We start from the raw sequence: 16,028 nt of genomic DNA on the forward strand, positions 1-16,028 counted from the left end.
AGATAGTTAGGTGGATAGGGAATTGGTTAGAGAACCGCACTCAAAAAGTTGTTGTCAATGGTGTTTCATCAGACTGGATGGAGGTGAGTAACGGTGTACCTCAGGGCTCGGTGCTTGGCCCGGTACTTTTTAACATATTTATTAATGATCTAGATGAGGGGGTGGAAGGACTATTCATCAAGTTTGCAGACAACACCAAATTGGGAGGACTGGCAAATACTCTGGAAGATAGAGACAGAGTTCAATGAGATCTGAACACAATGGAAAAATGGACAAATGAGAACAAGATGCAATTTAATAAAGATAAGTGTAAAGTTCTGCATCTGGGTCAGAAAAATGAAAAGCATGCCTACTGGATGGGGGATACGCTTCTAGGTAACACTGTGTGTGAACGAGACCTTGGGGTACTTGTGGATTGTAAACTAAACATGAGCAGGCAGTGTGATGTAGCGGTAAAAAAGGCATGCCATTTTGAGCTGTATCAACAGGGGCATCACATCAAAATCACAAGATGTCATAGTCCCATTGTATACGGCACTGGTCAGACCACACCTGGAGTACTGTGTGCAGTTCTGGAGGCCTCACTTCAAGAAGGATGTAGATAAAATTGAAAGGGTACAGAGGAGAGCGACGAGGATGATCTGGGGTCAAGGGACCAAGCCCTATGAAGATAGGTTGAGGGACTTGGGAATGTTCAGCCTGGAGAAAAGGTTGAGAGGGGACATGATAGCCCTCTTTAAGTATTTGAAAGGTTGTCATTTGGAGGAGGGCAGGATGCTGTTCCCATTGGCTGCAGAGGAGAGGACACGCAGTAATGGGTTTAAACTACAAGTACAGCGATATAGGCTAGATATCAGGAAAAAAAATTTCGCAGTCAGAGTAGTTCAGCAGTGGAGTAGGCTGCCTAAGGAGGTGGTGAGCTCCCCCTCACTGGCAGTCTTCAAGCAAAGGTTGGATACACACTTTTCTTGGATGCTTTAGGATGCTTTGGGCTGATCCTGCGTAGAGCAGTGGGTTGGACTAAATGGCCTGTATGGCCCCTTCCAACTCTATGATTCTACAAGAAATCCAGATTCATAAGCCTACTGAGCCTCAAGTTTCCTGAGCTACTGCAGACAAGTCCATTTCTGCTCAGAAGAAGGCAGAGTAAAACAACTTAGTGTATTTTGTATATATATTTTAAACAGTGTATCTTTACTAAGATTCCTGCCATGAATCTTGGAGTGATGTCCTTTGGTTAGAAATCTTTGTTTTCCCTAGTTTATTTATATTTTTTTTCAGAGTGCACACTTTACTTCAGATCTCAGCAAAAAGTGGATATAATATCTCATTGCATACCATCTTATGTGTCTGAGAGCTATTAGCATCCTGTGTCTGGAATGACCATTGTTTAATTCACCGTGATATGGTCCTTCTCATCGAGACCAGGAAGGATGTCTTGGTGGGTGTTTCCTCACAACTTTAACAGGAAGGCAGGACTTAATTATTGACTTCTTGTCCTCCTGGCCTCAAGTATCAGGACCATATCATGGTAAGTTAACCAATGGTCTTTCTCCCTTGAGGTCCAGGAGGACGTCTCGGTGGGACATACAAGGGCGGTCCCAAAAAGTGTGGGAACAGAAAATTAACCCTCCTCAATTATGTGCTGTAACACTTCTCAGCCAAAGGCCACTTCCACAGAACTTGAGGATTGCAACTTATAATGCCTGATGATGAAGGTAGAAATATTCGACCACGTAGCCGCTCTGCAGATCAGATCAGCAAAACCCCTATTTGCTGAAGCCACATTGGTGGCTGAACTGATCAATTGTGCCGTGATGCCTGCAGGGATGGGAACTCCCTGGGCCTTGTATGCTTTAATTATGCAGGCCTTGAGCGTCCTATTAATTGATGCATTGGATATGCGTTGCCCCAACTTGGAGGAGTAATGTTTATAAATAAGGAGTCTGAAATCCTCACCTCCTGAGATCTCATTAAGAAGGCCTTCAAGGACCTCCTTACATCTGTGTTATGCCAAAGACATTCCGTTGGGAGCTTAGGATATCTACAGAAATCTAGCAACACAATTTCCTGACTGACATGAAAGGTGGAAGACACCTTGGGGCTAAATGTAGGGTTTGTTGTACGAATTCCCTCCCCTGCTGGTAATGCCAAAGTTCCTAAGAAAGACAGGAGCTGACATTATTCTGATAGCCCCGAACTGGCCTTGCTGGCCGTGGTACTCAGATCTAATCAGAATTAGATATTAAAACTAATATCACGGAGACTAGAAGATCAGAATACCCAGATTCTGGGCTCCTCTAACAACAGTGTATGTTCTCCCCACTTCTGGGATATTCCCTTAACTTACAAATCCATGCCCATGTGTCTCCAAATTTTGGAGACACACCAGTTAAGAAGAGCATTCTTAGTAGCTCACTTAAATATCTTTCCCTCAAATGTCACCCAAGGTAAATTTTTGAAGATCCCTCAGGAGAGATACTGTTTACATGGATGTCGTGTCCCTGACACATTGTACCATATACTTCTGGTTTGTCCTAAGTTTGATGTATATCGTCGCCCGTTAGCTAATTATCTGAAGAAATTGAAATTCAGTTGTGTTAATGAGAAACACTGGATTAAAATGATACTAAATGTGAGGGACTCAGCAATTATTATAAAAGTAGCAAAGTTTTTACTGGGAATTTTAAATGAAAATCTTTTACGATATATTTTACATCTGGAACTGTTTGAAATTTTCGTTTTATGCTTTGCAATTTTATGTCAATAAAGGTACTCTGAATCTATATACAATGTATCCAATAGTAATATTATTGGTATGCATATTTCACCACAAATGCTTTGCGTACTGAACTTGCTATGTTTGAAAGTGTTGGTAGGACAAGAGATGATCCCCTGTCTGTTTGTCTAATGTCACAGTTCTTTGAGTGCCTACAGAGCAGGTTTTTGCAAAACTCTGCTTTCATAAAGTTGCTTCCAGTTCAAACCGAATGGTAGCCTTTAGTGTCACTAAGGACTACTTAGATGAACACTGAACAGCATTGATTTATGCCTGATTTAATTGTTTAACTGGTTGCTTGCTGTGTGGAGCTGTTCCACAGCAAGGATGGGACAAAATAGAATTCAGTCAGGCTTTGTATGTGTGAAAAGCCAATCATGCTGTGAAACAGTGTGTCAAACAGTCATGAACAGATTGACAAACAGTTGAACTGACCATTGAAAAATCAGCTCCTTCTTTGCAAGTGGCAAACAGAACTTGAGTGATACTGTTGGGTGTTAGAGCATTCTTATTCTTGAGTCTATACCGATGAAAATGAAGAAAGATAGTGGTGAACTGAGGAGACTTATGCTCTTGGAAGGTGATAGGTATTCTTCTGGTCTTCATTCATCTTCTTTCCACTGGGGTAATTTGCAGGGGCGTTTTCCAGTATTTCATAGGTAAATGGGAAGAACAGGTTGAAGCTGTCCTTGTTTTGGCTTCTTAAATTAGGCATATATAGTTCTTTCTTATGAGTGTGTGAGAAGCATGATTAAATGTTGTAACTGCTTTATGGGTTGCTGTGCAATATGTATTGTTCATTGCTCAAAATTATATTACTGTAAATGTGATCAAGAAAAATGGCTAGAACTCCATATGGAAGAGAACTAACAAGTGATATTAATTTCCTTCCCCAGCCACGAGCTGATCCCATTCCAATATGTAGTTTCTGTTTGGGGACAAAAGAATCGAACCGTGAGAAGAAACCAGAAGAGCTCCTCTCCTGTGCGGACTGCGGTAGTAGTGGTGAGTCTGGCCATTGAGTCAAGTGAGACTCATTTTTTTCAGGCCAATTCCGGATCAGGCTAGGTTCTGGTAATTACGTTTAAGGCCATACACAGTCAGGGCCCAGGGTACCTGAGGGACCGCCTCCCTGCCTATGCCCTTCAAAGAGAGCTTTACACTCCTCCGCTGTAATTGGCTAATGATCCCTGGCCTTAAAGAAGCCTGCCAGCCTCAATAAGGCCAGAGCCTTCTCTGTCCTGGCCCCCACCTGGTGGAATGAGCTCTCGGAGGAGATCAGGGCCCTGACAGAGCTAAAAGTTCCGCAGGGCCTGCAAAAAGGAGCTCTTCCGCCAGGCATTTGGTTGAGACCGAGTGACCAGCAATATCTATAGGACCCCTGCTCCCTCCCTCCCAAAAATCCACATATTTTCTGCCCTGGACCTGTTTGAATTGTTATAGTTTGTTTCTCTGTTTACAAGTTTAATGTTAATATTATTAATGTTGTTATGAAAAACTAAGTTCCATATACCGTTTTCTACATTTTATGTAAACTGCCATGAGCCTTGGGAGGACGGTATATAAATACAAAAATCAATCAATAAATAAAAATAAAAGTTTATTAATTTTAATTTTATCTTGAGGAGCCAAGAGAGAAGATACCAGTGACCTGGTAGTATATGGGTCCACAACCCAAAATACAAAATATAGATCTTGATTTACATTTATAAGATTCTTCTTCTCCAATAGCTAATCCATTTTTCTCCTCATTATTATTTGAGCATTGGAAAACTAGGTGAGCCAGTTTACCTATTTTTCATGTGTTACAGAAACAACTACAGTCTCAAAAAGGGATTCTCAAATTTCTTGGGTCATAATCCCATTATTGGAATAGGGATTAGGATTGGTGTGATTCAGGTACAGCCAAATTGATTCAGCCACATCTTGTCCCCAAACAGCTGATATTTAGAACTAAGCCTCTCTCCACAGAAAAGGTTTTTGGGGCATTTAAATGCCTCTACCCCAGTGCACAACCTGAGAAACGTGTTTGTCGGCCTCTGTGCTGGGCGGGGGGCATATATTCTTCAGTCTTCGAGAAACCCTAGAATTTCCATAATCATGTAGAATATGGTTGGGAAGCACCTCTGGATACATGCTTACCCGTTGCTTCTCCCCTACCACCCTCTCCAGGCCCATCATTTGTCATTTTGGGAGAGGGGACATGTTGACATGATCATATGTGGTCATATTACCAAATAGTTCACAATTTTTTAAAAAACATAACAAATAATTAACTCACACCCATTTGGGAAACCCTTTCTGGGCCATCAAAAAACAACCCCCCCCCCAAAAAAAAACCCCAGGGTTTCATGAAACCCTGGTTGAGAAAGCCTGCTATAGTGGTTAGTAGCAACGGCTTCTAATCTAGTGAGCCGGGTTTGATTGCCCACACCTCCACATACAACCAGCTGGGCGACTTTGGGCTTGCCATAGCACTGATAGAGTTATTCTGACCGACGAGTAATACCAGGGCTCTCTCATCCTCACCTACCTCACAGGGTGTCTGTTGTGGGGAGAGGAAAGTGAAGGTGAATGTAACCCACTTTGAGATTCCTGGTAGAGAAAAGTAGCATATAAAAACCAACGGCTCTTCTTCCCTCCACTATGCCTCTCTCCTCCTAGCACAGAACCAGATAAACAGCTAATGCTCAGTCTTTTTGTAGGGGTCTACTCTGCAGGGCGGGGGGGGATTTAACAGACCTAGGTCCATTTAAATCCCTTCCCCTGAACATGCCTCCCTCCGCACAGCTGTTCATTGGGCTCCATGTTTTGAGGGGTGTTTGGCTGATCTTTCTCCCAAGCATACCGTTGTGGGCTTGCTTCACAGGTGAGTCCGCTGCAGTTGTTTTTGCTGTGGAGACATTTAAAAAGTCCACCAAATAGCTGATCTTCAGGATCAGCTATTTGGTGGAGTCTTTCTCTCCTGAGGCTGTGGAGAGCAGGTTCCTCTCAACTTCAGCTGATTCTGTTATGGAGACATTTAAAGACCCTGCCAAAGAGCTGATACTTAGCTGTTTCCTGGGGTATTTTTCAATCAGCTTAACCACAACAAATCAATTCAGGCTTCTCTGATTCTGCTCACTTAAACTAATGGGATGTGCGATTTCGCTCAGATAAGCCTGAAAAATACCCGAATCAGCATTGTTTCCACTATTTTTGGGCTTATCTGAGCTGAATCACACATCCTTAATCCTAAGTGGCTAAGAATTAATAAATGTGAGAAAAGACAGATGATGTGCTATCTTGGAATGAACACCCATCTTGTGCACTAAATGATACTTAAAAATCTGAATGTGTTTTTTCTTCCCAGTTATGTTCTTTTTCAATCACTCTTGTGCACTATAGATTATGTCATGTTTGCTACTTATCATAAGAGAGGGGGGCAGATTGTTATACCCAGTATCTCCAGAGGTCCTGACATAGATGGTCCAGGCTGGCCTGACCTCGTTAGATCTTAGAAGCAAAGCCAGGTTCGGCCTGTTTGGCTGTGGCTTGACAGCATTTTTTTCTCCTACCAGTATCTTCTTTGTGACATAATTTTGTTCTTGTTTCTTTCTGTTAGACACTATTGGCGTCACAACTAATTTATTAAAATTTAACTAGATGCCAAATGTATATGAAATATTCTTCTCCAATTTAGTTGTTAACACACTGGCTGTTTGCAAATGCAATTTTTCATTAATTAGTGCCTAATGCATGTCATTCTTCCATTATAACAATTCACTGACAATTTTAAGGAACATCAGAGTTGGAAGACTCAACTTCCATGGATCAGCTTCCATTTGAATTAACACTGATGCCATTCCCTGGGCAGGAAGGGCCACAAGAGACAAGCACTGGCACATCCCTTCCTGCCCATCCACTCACTATCTGCCTCAGTTCATAAAATCTAGCCTCTGCTTAAAAACTTCCAAAGAACTCACCACCTCCCAAGGAAGCCCGTTATTACATCTGGTGTAATAACTTTTGAGTTATAGAGTATTTTGGCAACTAATCCTGTACTGTGCAGATATAAATGACTGTTTTTGGTAGAAGTGTATAGACAGGATTGTTCATATTGTGTTCTAGATTTCTTTCAAAATTAAGTTTTTTCTGATATATTACTGATGATCTGCTGTTCTGCATAGTCTGAGGAGATATTTCTTTGGATTCTTGAATTGTTGCAATTGTTGGATTTGATTCCCCACTGTTCCCCTAGAAAAAGCCAACTGGGGGGGCCGTGGTACAGTCACAGTTCTCTGTTTGATGATTTGTTCTGAAATTTTGCCAGCAATAGATGTCAAGCTGACAGGTCAGTAGTTACCTGGATCCTCTTCTTTCCCCTTCTTGAAGATGGCGACAACATTTGCCCACCTCCAATCTTCTGCCACTTTACCTGTTCTCCAAGAAGTGCAAGTTCATTTAGTAACCTGGGATGCAATATATCTGGCTTAGAGGATTTGGTTTCATTTAAAGAAACTAGGTGGTTATGAACTACCCCTACAGTGATCCCATCTCCCATCTCTCCAACTCCCATCTCTCCTCATGTCAAATGATTTTGCCATGTTCAGTACAATTCCCCTCATCTGGCCCAGAAGACTTAGTTTCATTTAAATAAATTAAAATCAGAGTCCAGTAGCACCTTTAAGATCAACAAATATTTATTCAAGGTGTGAGCTTTTGAATGCAAGCACCCTTTGCCAGACGGTGTCTGACGAAGGGTGCTTGCACTTGAAAGCTCACTCCTTGAATAAATCTTTGTTGATCTTAAAGGTGCTACAGGACTCTGATTTTATTGTGCTACTTCAGACCAACACGGCTACTCTTAAATAAATTAGGTTTTTATGGGCTACCCTAACAGTTATACTAGGTAAGCTGCAACTCCCATTCCTTATCACACTATATGATCTTGTCACATTGAATATTTTTTCCCTTGCAAGGCTCAGGGTGGTTTACAGATTAAAACCACAAAATACATTATTATTTGTAAAACTGTTAAAACATTAAAATAATAAAATGCTAATATAAATGCTACACAGTATGCCAGCAAATTTGGAAAACTCAACAATGGCCACAATGGAAAAGGTCAGTTTGCATCCCAATCCCAAAGAAGGGCAATGCCAAAAAAATGTTCAAACTACCGCACCATTGCACTCATTTCTCATGCTAGCAAAGTTATGCTCAAAATCCTACAAGATAGGCTCCAGCAATATGTGGACCGAGAACTTCCAGAAGTGCAGGCAGGATTTCAAAGAGGCAGAGGAACTAGAGATCAAATTGCCAACATATGCTGGATCATGGGGAAAGCTAGGGAGTTCCAGAAGAACATCTACTTCTGCTTCATTGACTATGCTAAAGCCTTTGATTGCGTGGAGCACAACAAATTGTGGCAAGTTCTTAAAGAGATGGGAATACCAGAGCATCTTATCTGTCTCTTGAGAAACCTATATGCAGGTCAAGAAGCAACAGTGAGAACCGAGCATGGAATCACTGATTGGTTCAAAATTGAGAAAGAAGTTCGGCAAGGCTGTATACTGTCGCCTTGCCTATTTAACTTGCATGCGGAGCACATCATGAGAAATGCGGGGTTAGAGGACTCACAAATTGGGATCAAGATTGCAGGGAGAAATATCAACAACCTCAGATATGCAGATGATACCACTCTAATAGCAGAAAGCGAAGAGGAACTAAAGAGCCTGTTGATGCGGGTGAAGGAGGAGAGTGCAAAGGTTGGCTTGAAACTCAACATCAAGAAAACAAAGATCATGGCATCCGGCCCTCTCAATTCCTGGCAAATAGATGGGGAAGAAATGGAGGTAGTGAAAGATTTTATTTTCCTGGGCTCCAAGATAATTGCAGATGGGGACTGCAGCAAAGAAATTAAAAGATGCTTGCTCCTGGGGAGGAAAGCTATGGCAAATCTAGACAGCATCCTAAAAAGCAGAGACATCACCCTGCCAACAAAAGTGTGTTTAGTCAAGGCTATGGTATTCCCAGTTGCAATGTATGTCTGTGAAAGTTGGACCATAAGGAAGGCCGAGCGTGAAAGAATTGAGGCTTTTGAACTCTGGTGCTGGAGAAGACCCTTGCGAATCCCTTGGACTGCAAGGCGAACCAACCGGTCAGTCCTAGAAGAAATCAGCCCTGACTGCTCCTTAGAAGGCCAGATCCTGAAGATTAAACTCAAATATTTGGCCACCTCATGAGAAGGAAGGACTCTCTGGAGAAGAGCCTAATGCTGGGAGTGACTGAGGGCAAAAGAAGACGGGGATGACAGAGAATGAGATGGTTGGATGGAGTCACTGAAGCAGTCGGTGCAAACTTAAATGGACTCCGGGGAATGGTAGAGGACAGGAAAGTCTGGAGGATCATTGTCCATGGGGTCGCGATGGGTCGGACACGACTTCGCACCTAACAACAACAACAAGCATACTTCATTCTGTTCCACAATAACAACTAGAAAATTAGGATAACCTAAGTCCAGCTGTCAAAATCAACAGAGCTGAGTCCCAGTCGAAAGGGCCATAGTGCAAATTAGCTTGATTGAAGGCACTTAGCAGGAACAAGCAGTAGGTACACACAGAACCAGGGAACTGGCAAAGATTGGAGACAAAGGATGTATAGACTTAGGCTCATGTCCTCCAGTAATGTGTGGGAAATCTGTTCCCAGGACTGAAGCTGTTTGATTAACAAATGTGTGAAACTTGGAGACAAGCAGTCTGCCTGTCATGCCTAGATTAGTTGCCTCTAGCAGCTAGTCCCGATGTTTACATCTTGCAGCAAGGACACCAAGATAATGATTTGCATTTCACAGGGCTTAACAGAAAACTCAGAGGAAGTGAGAGGGGAGGGGACCTACTCCAGCATGGGAAAGATTGGCATGGCACATGACAGAAATGACCTTCTATTTCTCCATCTAATCTCAGCTGCTCTGAGGAACCAACAAACAGGGCATATGCGCATATGCGCAAAGGCTGATGCTGCATCCCAGTACTGGTATTCAGAGGTTTACTGCACGCTTGTATGGAGGTTCTCTTTAATCACTATGACAGGTAGTCATTAGATCGAAGAGGTGGAGGAGTGGCACTGTATGTGAGGAAAGGGCTTACCTGTCAGGAAATTCTAGTGAAGGAGAGCATATCTTCAGTGGAAAGCATCTGGGTGAAAATAAGCGAGGGGAAAACAAACAGTGTGGTGGTTGGTGTCTGCTACCGACCGCCTGACCAACGAGAGGATGTGGATGCTGCACTTTGTGAGCAGCTTGAGAAAATATCGAAGCGGCAGGACCTTGTCATCATGGGTGACTTCAATTTCCCAGATGTGTGCTGGGAAACAAACTCTGCGAAGCGTCCTCAGTCATGCAACTTTCTGACCTGCCTGGCTGACAATTTCATTTATCAAATGGTAGATGAACCCACAAGAGGTTCAGCCATACTGGACTTAATACTGACCGACAGGCAAGAGTTGGTGGATGAGGTGAAGGAGGTGGGGACCCTAGAGGGAGGTGACCATGTCCTCATAGAATTCCTTTTGAGATGGGGAGCCAAGGAAGCTTGTAGCCAGACGCGGATGTTGGATTTTCGTAGGGCAAACTTTAATAAACTCAGAGACATGATGAGTGTCATACCATGGACGAGAATGCTGGAAGGGAAGGGAGCATGTGAAGGGTGGGCGCTACTCAAACAGGAGCTATTGCATGCTCAATCAATGACTATCCCAGAAAAACGAAAACACTGCAGGAGCTCTAAGAAGCCTATTTGGATGAACAGAGAACTTCAAGAGGAACTAAGAAAGAAAAGGAAAATGTTCAGGAAATGGAGGGAAGGACAGAGCTCTAAAGAAGAGTACCTACAGGTTACTAGGCACTGTAGATCAATCATAAGAAAGGCCAAAGCTGAGAGTGAGCTAAGATTGGCCAGGGAAGCCCATTGTAACAAGAAAAGATTTTTCAGTTATGTGAGGAGCAAACGTAAAGTAAAGGAGGCAATAGGCCTACTGTTGGGTGCAGATGGACAAACTCTAACGGAAGATGCAGAGAAAGCAGAAAGGCTTAGTGCCTATTTTACATCTGTTTTTTCCCACAGGTCAAAGTGTTTAGGCACATCTAGAGATGGCCATAGCCAAAGGACAGTGTCTGGGTGGCAGGTTAACATGGATAGAGAGGTTGTCGAGAGGCATTTAGCTGCACTGGATGAGTTCAAATCCCCTGGTCCGGATGAAATGCACCCGAGAGTACTCAAAGAACTTTCCAGAGAACTTGCACGGCCCTTGTCCATCATCTTCGGAACCTCTTTAAGGACTGGAGATGTCCCGGAGGGCTGGAAGAGAGCAAATGTTATTCTGATCTTCAAAAAAGGGAGGAAGGATGACCCGGGAAACTACAGACCAGTGAGTCTGACCTCTGTTGTGGGGAAGATAATGGAGCAGATATTAAAGGGAGCGATCTGCAAACATCTGGAGGACAATTTGGTGATCCAAGGAAGTCAGCATGGATTTGTCTCCAACAGGTCCTGCCAGACCAACCTGGTTTCCTTTTTTGACCAAGTAACAGGTTTGCTGGATCGGGGAAATTCGGTTGATGTCATTTACTTGGATTTTAGTAAAGTTTTTGACAAGGTTCCCCATGATGTTCTGATGGATAAATTGAAGGACTGCAATCTGGATTTTCAGATAGTCAGGTGGATAGGGAATTGGTTACAGAAACGCACTCAAAGAGTTGTTGTCAATGGTGTTTCATCAGACTGGAGAGAGGTGAGTAGCGGGGTACCTCAGGGCTCGGTGCTTGGCCCGGTACTTTTTAACATATTTATTAATGATCTAGATGAGGGGGTGGAGGGACTACTCATCAAGTTTGCAGATGACACCAAATTGGGAGGACTGGCAAATACTCCGGAAGATAGAGACAGAGTTCAACGAGATCTGAACACAATGGAAAAATGGGCAAATGAGAACAAGATGCAATTTAATAAAGATAAGTGTAAAGTTCTGCATCTGGGTCAGAAAAATGAAAAGCATGCCTACTGGATGGGGGATACGCTTCTAGGTAACACTGTGCGTGAACGAGACCTTGGGGTACTTGTGGATTTTAAACTAAACATGAGCAGGCAGTGTGATGCAGCGGTAAAAAAGGCAAATGCCATTTTGGGCTGTATCAACAGAGGCATCACATCAAAATCACAAGATGTCATAGTCCCATTGTATACGGCACTGGTCAGACCACACTTGGAGTACTGTGTGCAGTTCTGGATGCCTCACTTCAAGAAGGACGTCGATAAAATTGAAAGGGTACAGAGGAGAGCGACGAAGATGATCTGGGGCCAAGGGACCAAGCCCTATGAAGATAGTTTGAGGGACTTGGGAATGTTCAGCCTGGAGAAAAGGAGGTTGAGAGGGGACATGATAGCCCTCTTTAAGTATTTGAAAGGTTGTCACTTGGAGGAGGGCAGGTTGCTGTTTCTGCTGGCTGCAGAGGAGAGGACACGCAGTAATGGGTTTAAACTTCAAGTTTAGGCTAGATATCAGGAAAAAGATATATTTAGGCTAGATATCAGGAAAAAGTTTTTCACTGTCAGAGTAGTTCAGCAGTGGAATAGGCTGCCTAAGGAGGTGGTGAGCTCCCCCTCACTGGCAGTCTTCAAGCAAAGGTTGGATACACACTTTTCTTGGATGCTTTAGGATGCTTAGGGCTAATCCTGCGTTGAGCAGGGGGTTGGACTAGATGGCCTGTATGGCCCGTTCCAACTCTATGATTCTATGATTGTTGGACCTCTGTTCCATCAAACTGTCTAACTCCCTTTTAAAGCCATCTAGATGATTGCTCATCACTACATCCCCTGGGAGAAAAATAGTATAATCACTATTGAATAAAGTATTTCCTTTTGTCTGTCCTGAATGTACTGCTTATCAATTTCACCAAGTACCCCTCCGTTCTAGTATTATTGGACAAGGAGAAAAAGTTTTCACAGATCTGTTTCGACCCCATGTGTAATTTTAACAGCCACCGCCTAGGTGACGTAGGGGTTTGAGGCACAGCCCTTAAATTGCTGATATACATTTGCCAACACTGGGAATAGAGGTTAGCATCATGGGGGAATACCTCCCAGCATCAGGCTCATACTTGTGGGGTTCCGCAAGGAGCAGTAATCTCCCTGATATTATATAACACCTACATGTGCCGCCTTGCCCAGTTGATCTAGAGCAGTGGTTCTCAACCAGGGGTACCGACCCCATTTGGGGTTGCCTGGCCCCTTCTGTGGGGTCCCCAGGTTGTTAGCTGCGGTGGGTGGTGGTAGCTGCCGCTGCTGCAAGCAGCAGTGGTGGCAGGCAGGCAGCAGGCAGCAGGCAGCAGCAGTGGGCGGTGGCAACAGAGCTATTGCAATGGCTGCCTCCAAACTGCCCCGACTGTTGGGCGCCTGCGTGAACACGTGTGCACACACGCATGCTACCCACGTCCGTATGCGTGCTGTTTTTGTGCACACGTACACCGCCCATTCCATATGGCTCTGGGAGGTTTACATAAAACATCACAGGCTAATTATATAGAGCATCATAACAATATAACAATCATAACATAACTTCAACTAAAACAATATTTCAACAGGAATGATAACTTTAACAGAACCCTTAGGTACGTCTGATTATTTCAGTAATGGAAGGGGGTGTCTGAGGGGGAGGACCAGCAGATGATGTTGTGTTGGTTGGCTCAAGCAGATGCCTGGTGGAGGAGCTCCCTTTTGCAGGCCCTGAAAAATTGTGGGAGTTCAGGCAGGTCCCTGATATCTTCAGGGAGTTCGTTCCACCAGGTGGGGGCTAGGACAGAGAAGGCCGGGGCCCAGGACAGAGAAGGAGGTGGTGGAGCGTAGGGCTCTTTTAGGGGTATAGGCAGAGAGATGGTGTCTCAGGTACACTGGGCTTACTGTACGCTATAGCCTTGAAGGTAAGTACCAAAACCTTAAGCCTAATCCGGAATTCAATTGGGAGCCAGCCAAGTTGTTGCAGTACAAGCCAGATGTGATATCTCCATGGTGTATTAGTGATAATCCTGTCCACAGCATTCTGCACCAGTTGTAGTTTCCAGATCAAGGATAAGGGTAGGTGTTCGTAGAGTGAGTTGCATAAGTCCAGTCTAGAGGTGACCGTTGCATGGATCACTGTGGCTAGGTGTTCTGGGGCCATGTAGTGGGTTCTAGTGGGAAAGTGGTTGACCTTGTTGCTGCTCGCATCCTATTCACTTCAGTAGTGAGAGTTGTTCGAAGTAACTCAGTTTTCTCTCCAAAGATGGCGAAGGAGCCTCTAGTTCGCTTTCTGTGTCCAAAGTTGACGGGAGGTCATTGCGGGGAGTCGATATTTTGTCTGCGAAGTGGCTTGCAAATGCCTCACAGCTAGTATCCAATTGGCTATTGTTTTGGCGCCCTTCATTGAGGGATGTGAGAGATCAAACTATCCTGAATAATTGTGCTGGGCGTGAGTGGACAGATGTGATACAAGTTGAGTAAAAGTTGCATTTCACTGACTTCACCACCAATTTATAGGCTCTTAACTGCGTTCTATAAGCTGTTCGCGATTCTTCGTCACGAGTCTTCCTCAAAATTCGCTCTAGTCATTTCAGTTTCTGCTTCTTTCCGCAGAGCTCCTTGGCATACCAGGGGGCCCGCTTGAGACTGGAGCGGAGGGGACGTCTGGGAGCTCTCCTTAATGGCAGGCAGCATTCTGTTATATCAGTTGCTGACCAGTCCATTTAGAGAAGTGCCGTGAGGCATTGGTTCCCACAGAGTACCCAGGAATCCAATTGGATCCATTATTCTCCGCGGTTGAGCTGAAATCTGCTTGGCGTCCAGCTGAGGGGGGTGACAACCTTAGCCGGGTCTTCAGGGTATAGTAGTCCAGCCATGGCATGGCAGTAGCTGTGACTGGATCCATTCAACCCTGTACTGAAAATGAGGTCCAGGGTATGAACTGCCTGTGGGTAGGGCCAACAACAAATTGCGTGAGCCCCAGTATCACCATGGCTGACACTAGATCCAGCCAGAGGATGGCAATTTCGCATGAACATTAAAGTTCCCCAGAATTAATAGTCTATGGAACTGTAATGTCCATGTGGTGGCAGCCTTTAGCAGGGCAGGCAGGGCATCTGGAGGTGCACTGTGGGTACACCAGCCAGATGGCCACGCTCTCAGTTGTGCCCCACCCAACACCAATACATTCAATTCCTGGAATTGTTGGCGCAGGGAGAGCCCTGAAGAAGATCTTATCACGGATAAGGATTGCTACTCCTCCCCGACCCCCAGTACGCAACTGATGGTGGACGTAAAACCCGACAGGGGCTAGTTCTTTGAAGGTGACTGTTTCCCCATCCCTGGTCCAGGTTTCCGTCACATGCGGTGTCTACCTCCTGCTCTGCAAAGTTAGCTTGCAGGATGGAGGCTTTGTTGTTGATCGACCTGATATTGCACAACATCAGTGTAGGAGGAGGGTTAGTCACCTTTGCGTCCACCTTAGTGGCCTGAGAGATGGGGTGGAGGTTAGAAGGGGCTCGAGCATGGATCTAGCTAGATTGATCACTCCAGTTTTCCTTGACACCTCCCCCGAACTCTGACTTGTGTATTCTGCATGCCGTTTCAACTGCCTTCTCCAGAGTCATCTCCTTACTGCCAAATGCAAAGACCTCTTCTTCCTCTCTTTGTGATTCAAATGATGCCTCTTACCTGCTCTCAACTTCTTCACTGTCCAGGTTCCTATGAATCTCATTTCACTCATTAATTGTTTCCTTGATTGCCACAAATCTTTCTTTTAGCCCTATTATTTTTCTATAAAAGCTCATCAAAACCCACAGATTTCAGATCTATATTCTAATTAATTATAGAATCATAATTACAAACTGGATTGGTGCCATTTTCCAATTCTGTCTTGTGGAACTTCTGTAGGAGTAGAAGGGAGACTGGCCTTATGTAAACATGGGTTGAAAGATTGGCAAAATCCACACTGAGGTCCATAATCTTGTTGAGCCTTTAGGCAATTTTGAGAATGGAATGGGTGCCATTACAAAATGGCTGCCATGAGGTACGGGGCTCAATTGCAAAATGTTAGCAAGTTGCAAGCCAAGCATTATAAAGTCTTAAAGTCAATTGTTTTGGGGCTCTCATGCTCCAGTGAGGGGGAGGAAAGCCAGAATTGCATCTTGGCCTTGGAGAATTAGCAGACGAGTCACAGAAGGTGTTACCTGTGGTCT

At 44.2% G+C, this 16,028-nt stretch overlaps 1 protein-coding gene and 1 long non-coding RNA gene across 11 annotated transcripts in view; one reads left to right on the plus strand and one right to left on the minus strand.

Annotated features, from left to right (window-relative positions):
• The window catches only part of KAT6B (lysine acetyltransferase 6B), a 139,881-nt gene that overhangs the window by 50,029 nt on the left and 73,824 nt on the right, over nucleotides 1–16,028 (plus strand). For all 10 annotated transcript variants that reach the window (XM_077346011.1, XM_077346009.1, XM_077346012.1 and 7 more), the window contains exon 3: nucleotides 3,676–3,784. In XM_077346011.1, coding sequence (XP_077202126.1) covers nucleotides 3,676–3,784 — 109 coding nt within the window. The remainder of the gene's footprint in view (nucleotides 1–3,675; nucleotides 3,785–16,028) is intronic.
• The window catches only part of LOC143841573 (uncharacterized), a 65,110-nt gene that overhangs the window by 25,223 nt on the left and 23,859 nt on the right, over nucleotides 1–16,028 (minus strand). The gene's annotated exons all lie outside the window — the stretch shown is intronic.

The sequence above is a fragment of the Paroedura picta genome, chromosome 7, assembly GCF_049243985.1.
Source record: "Paroedura picta isolate Pp20150507F chromosome 7, Ppicta_v3.0, whole genome shotgun sequence".
NCBI classification, from domain to species: Eukaryota; Metazoa; Chordata; class Lepidosauria; order Squamata; family Gekkonidae; genus Paroedura; species Paroedura picta.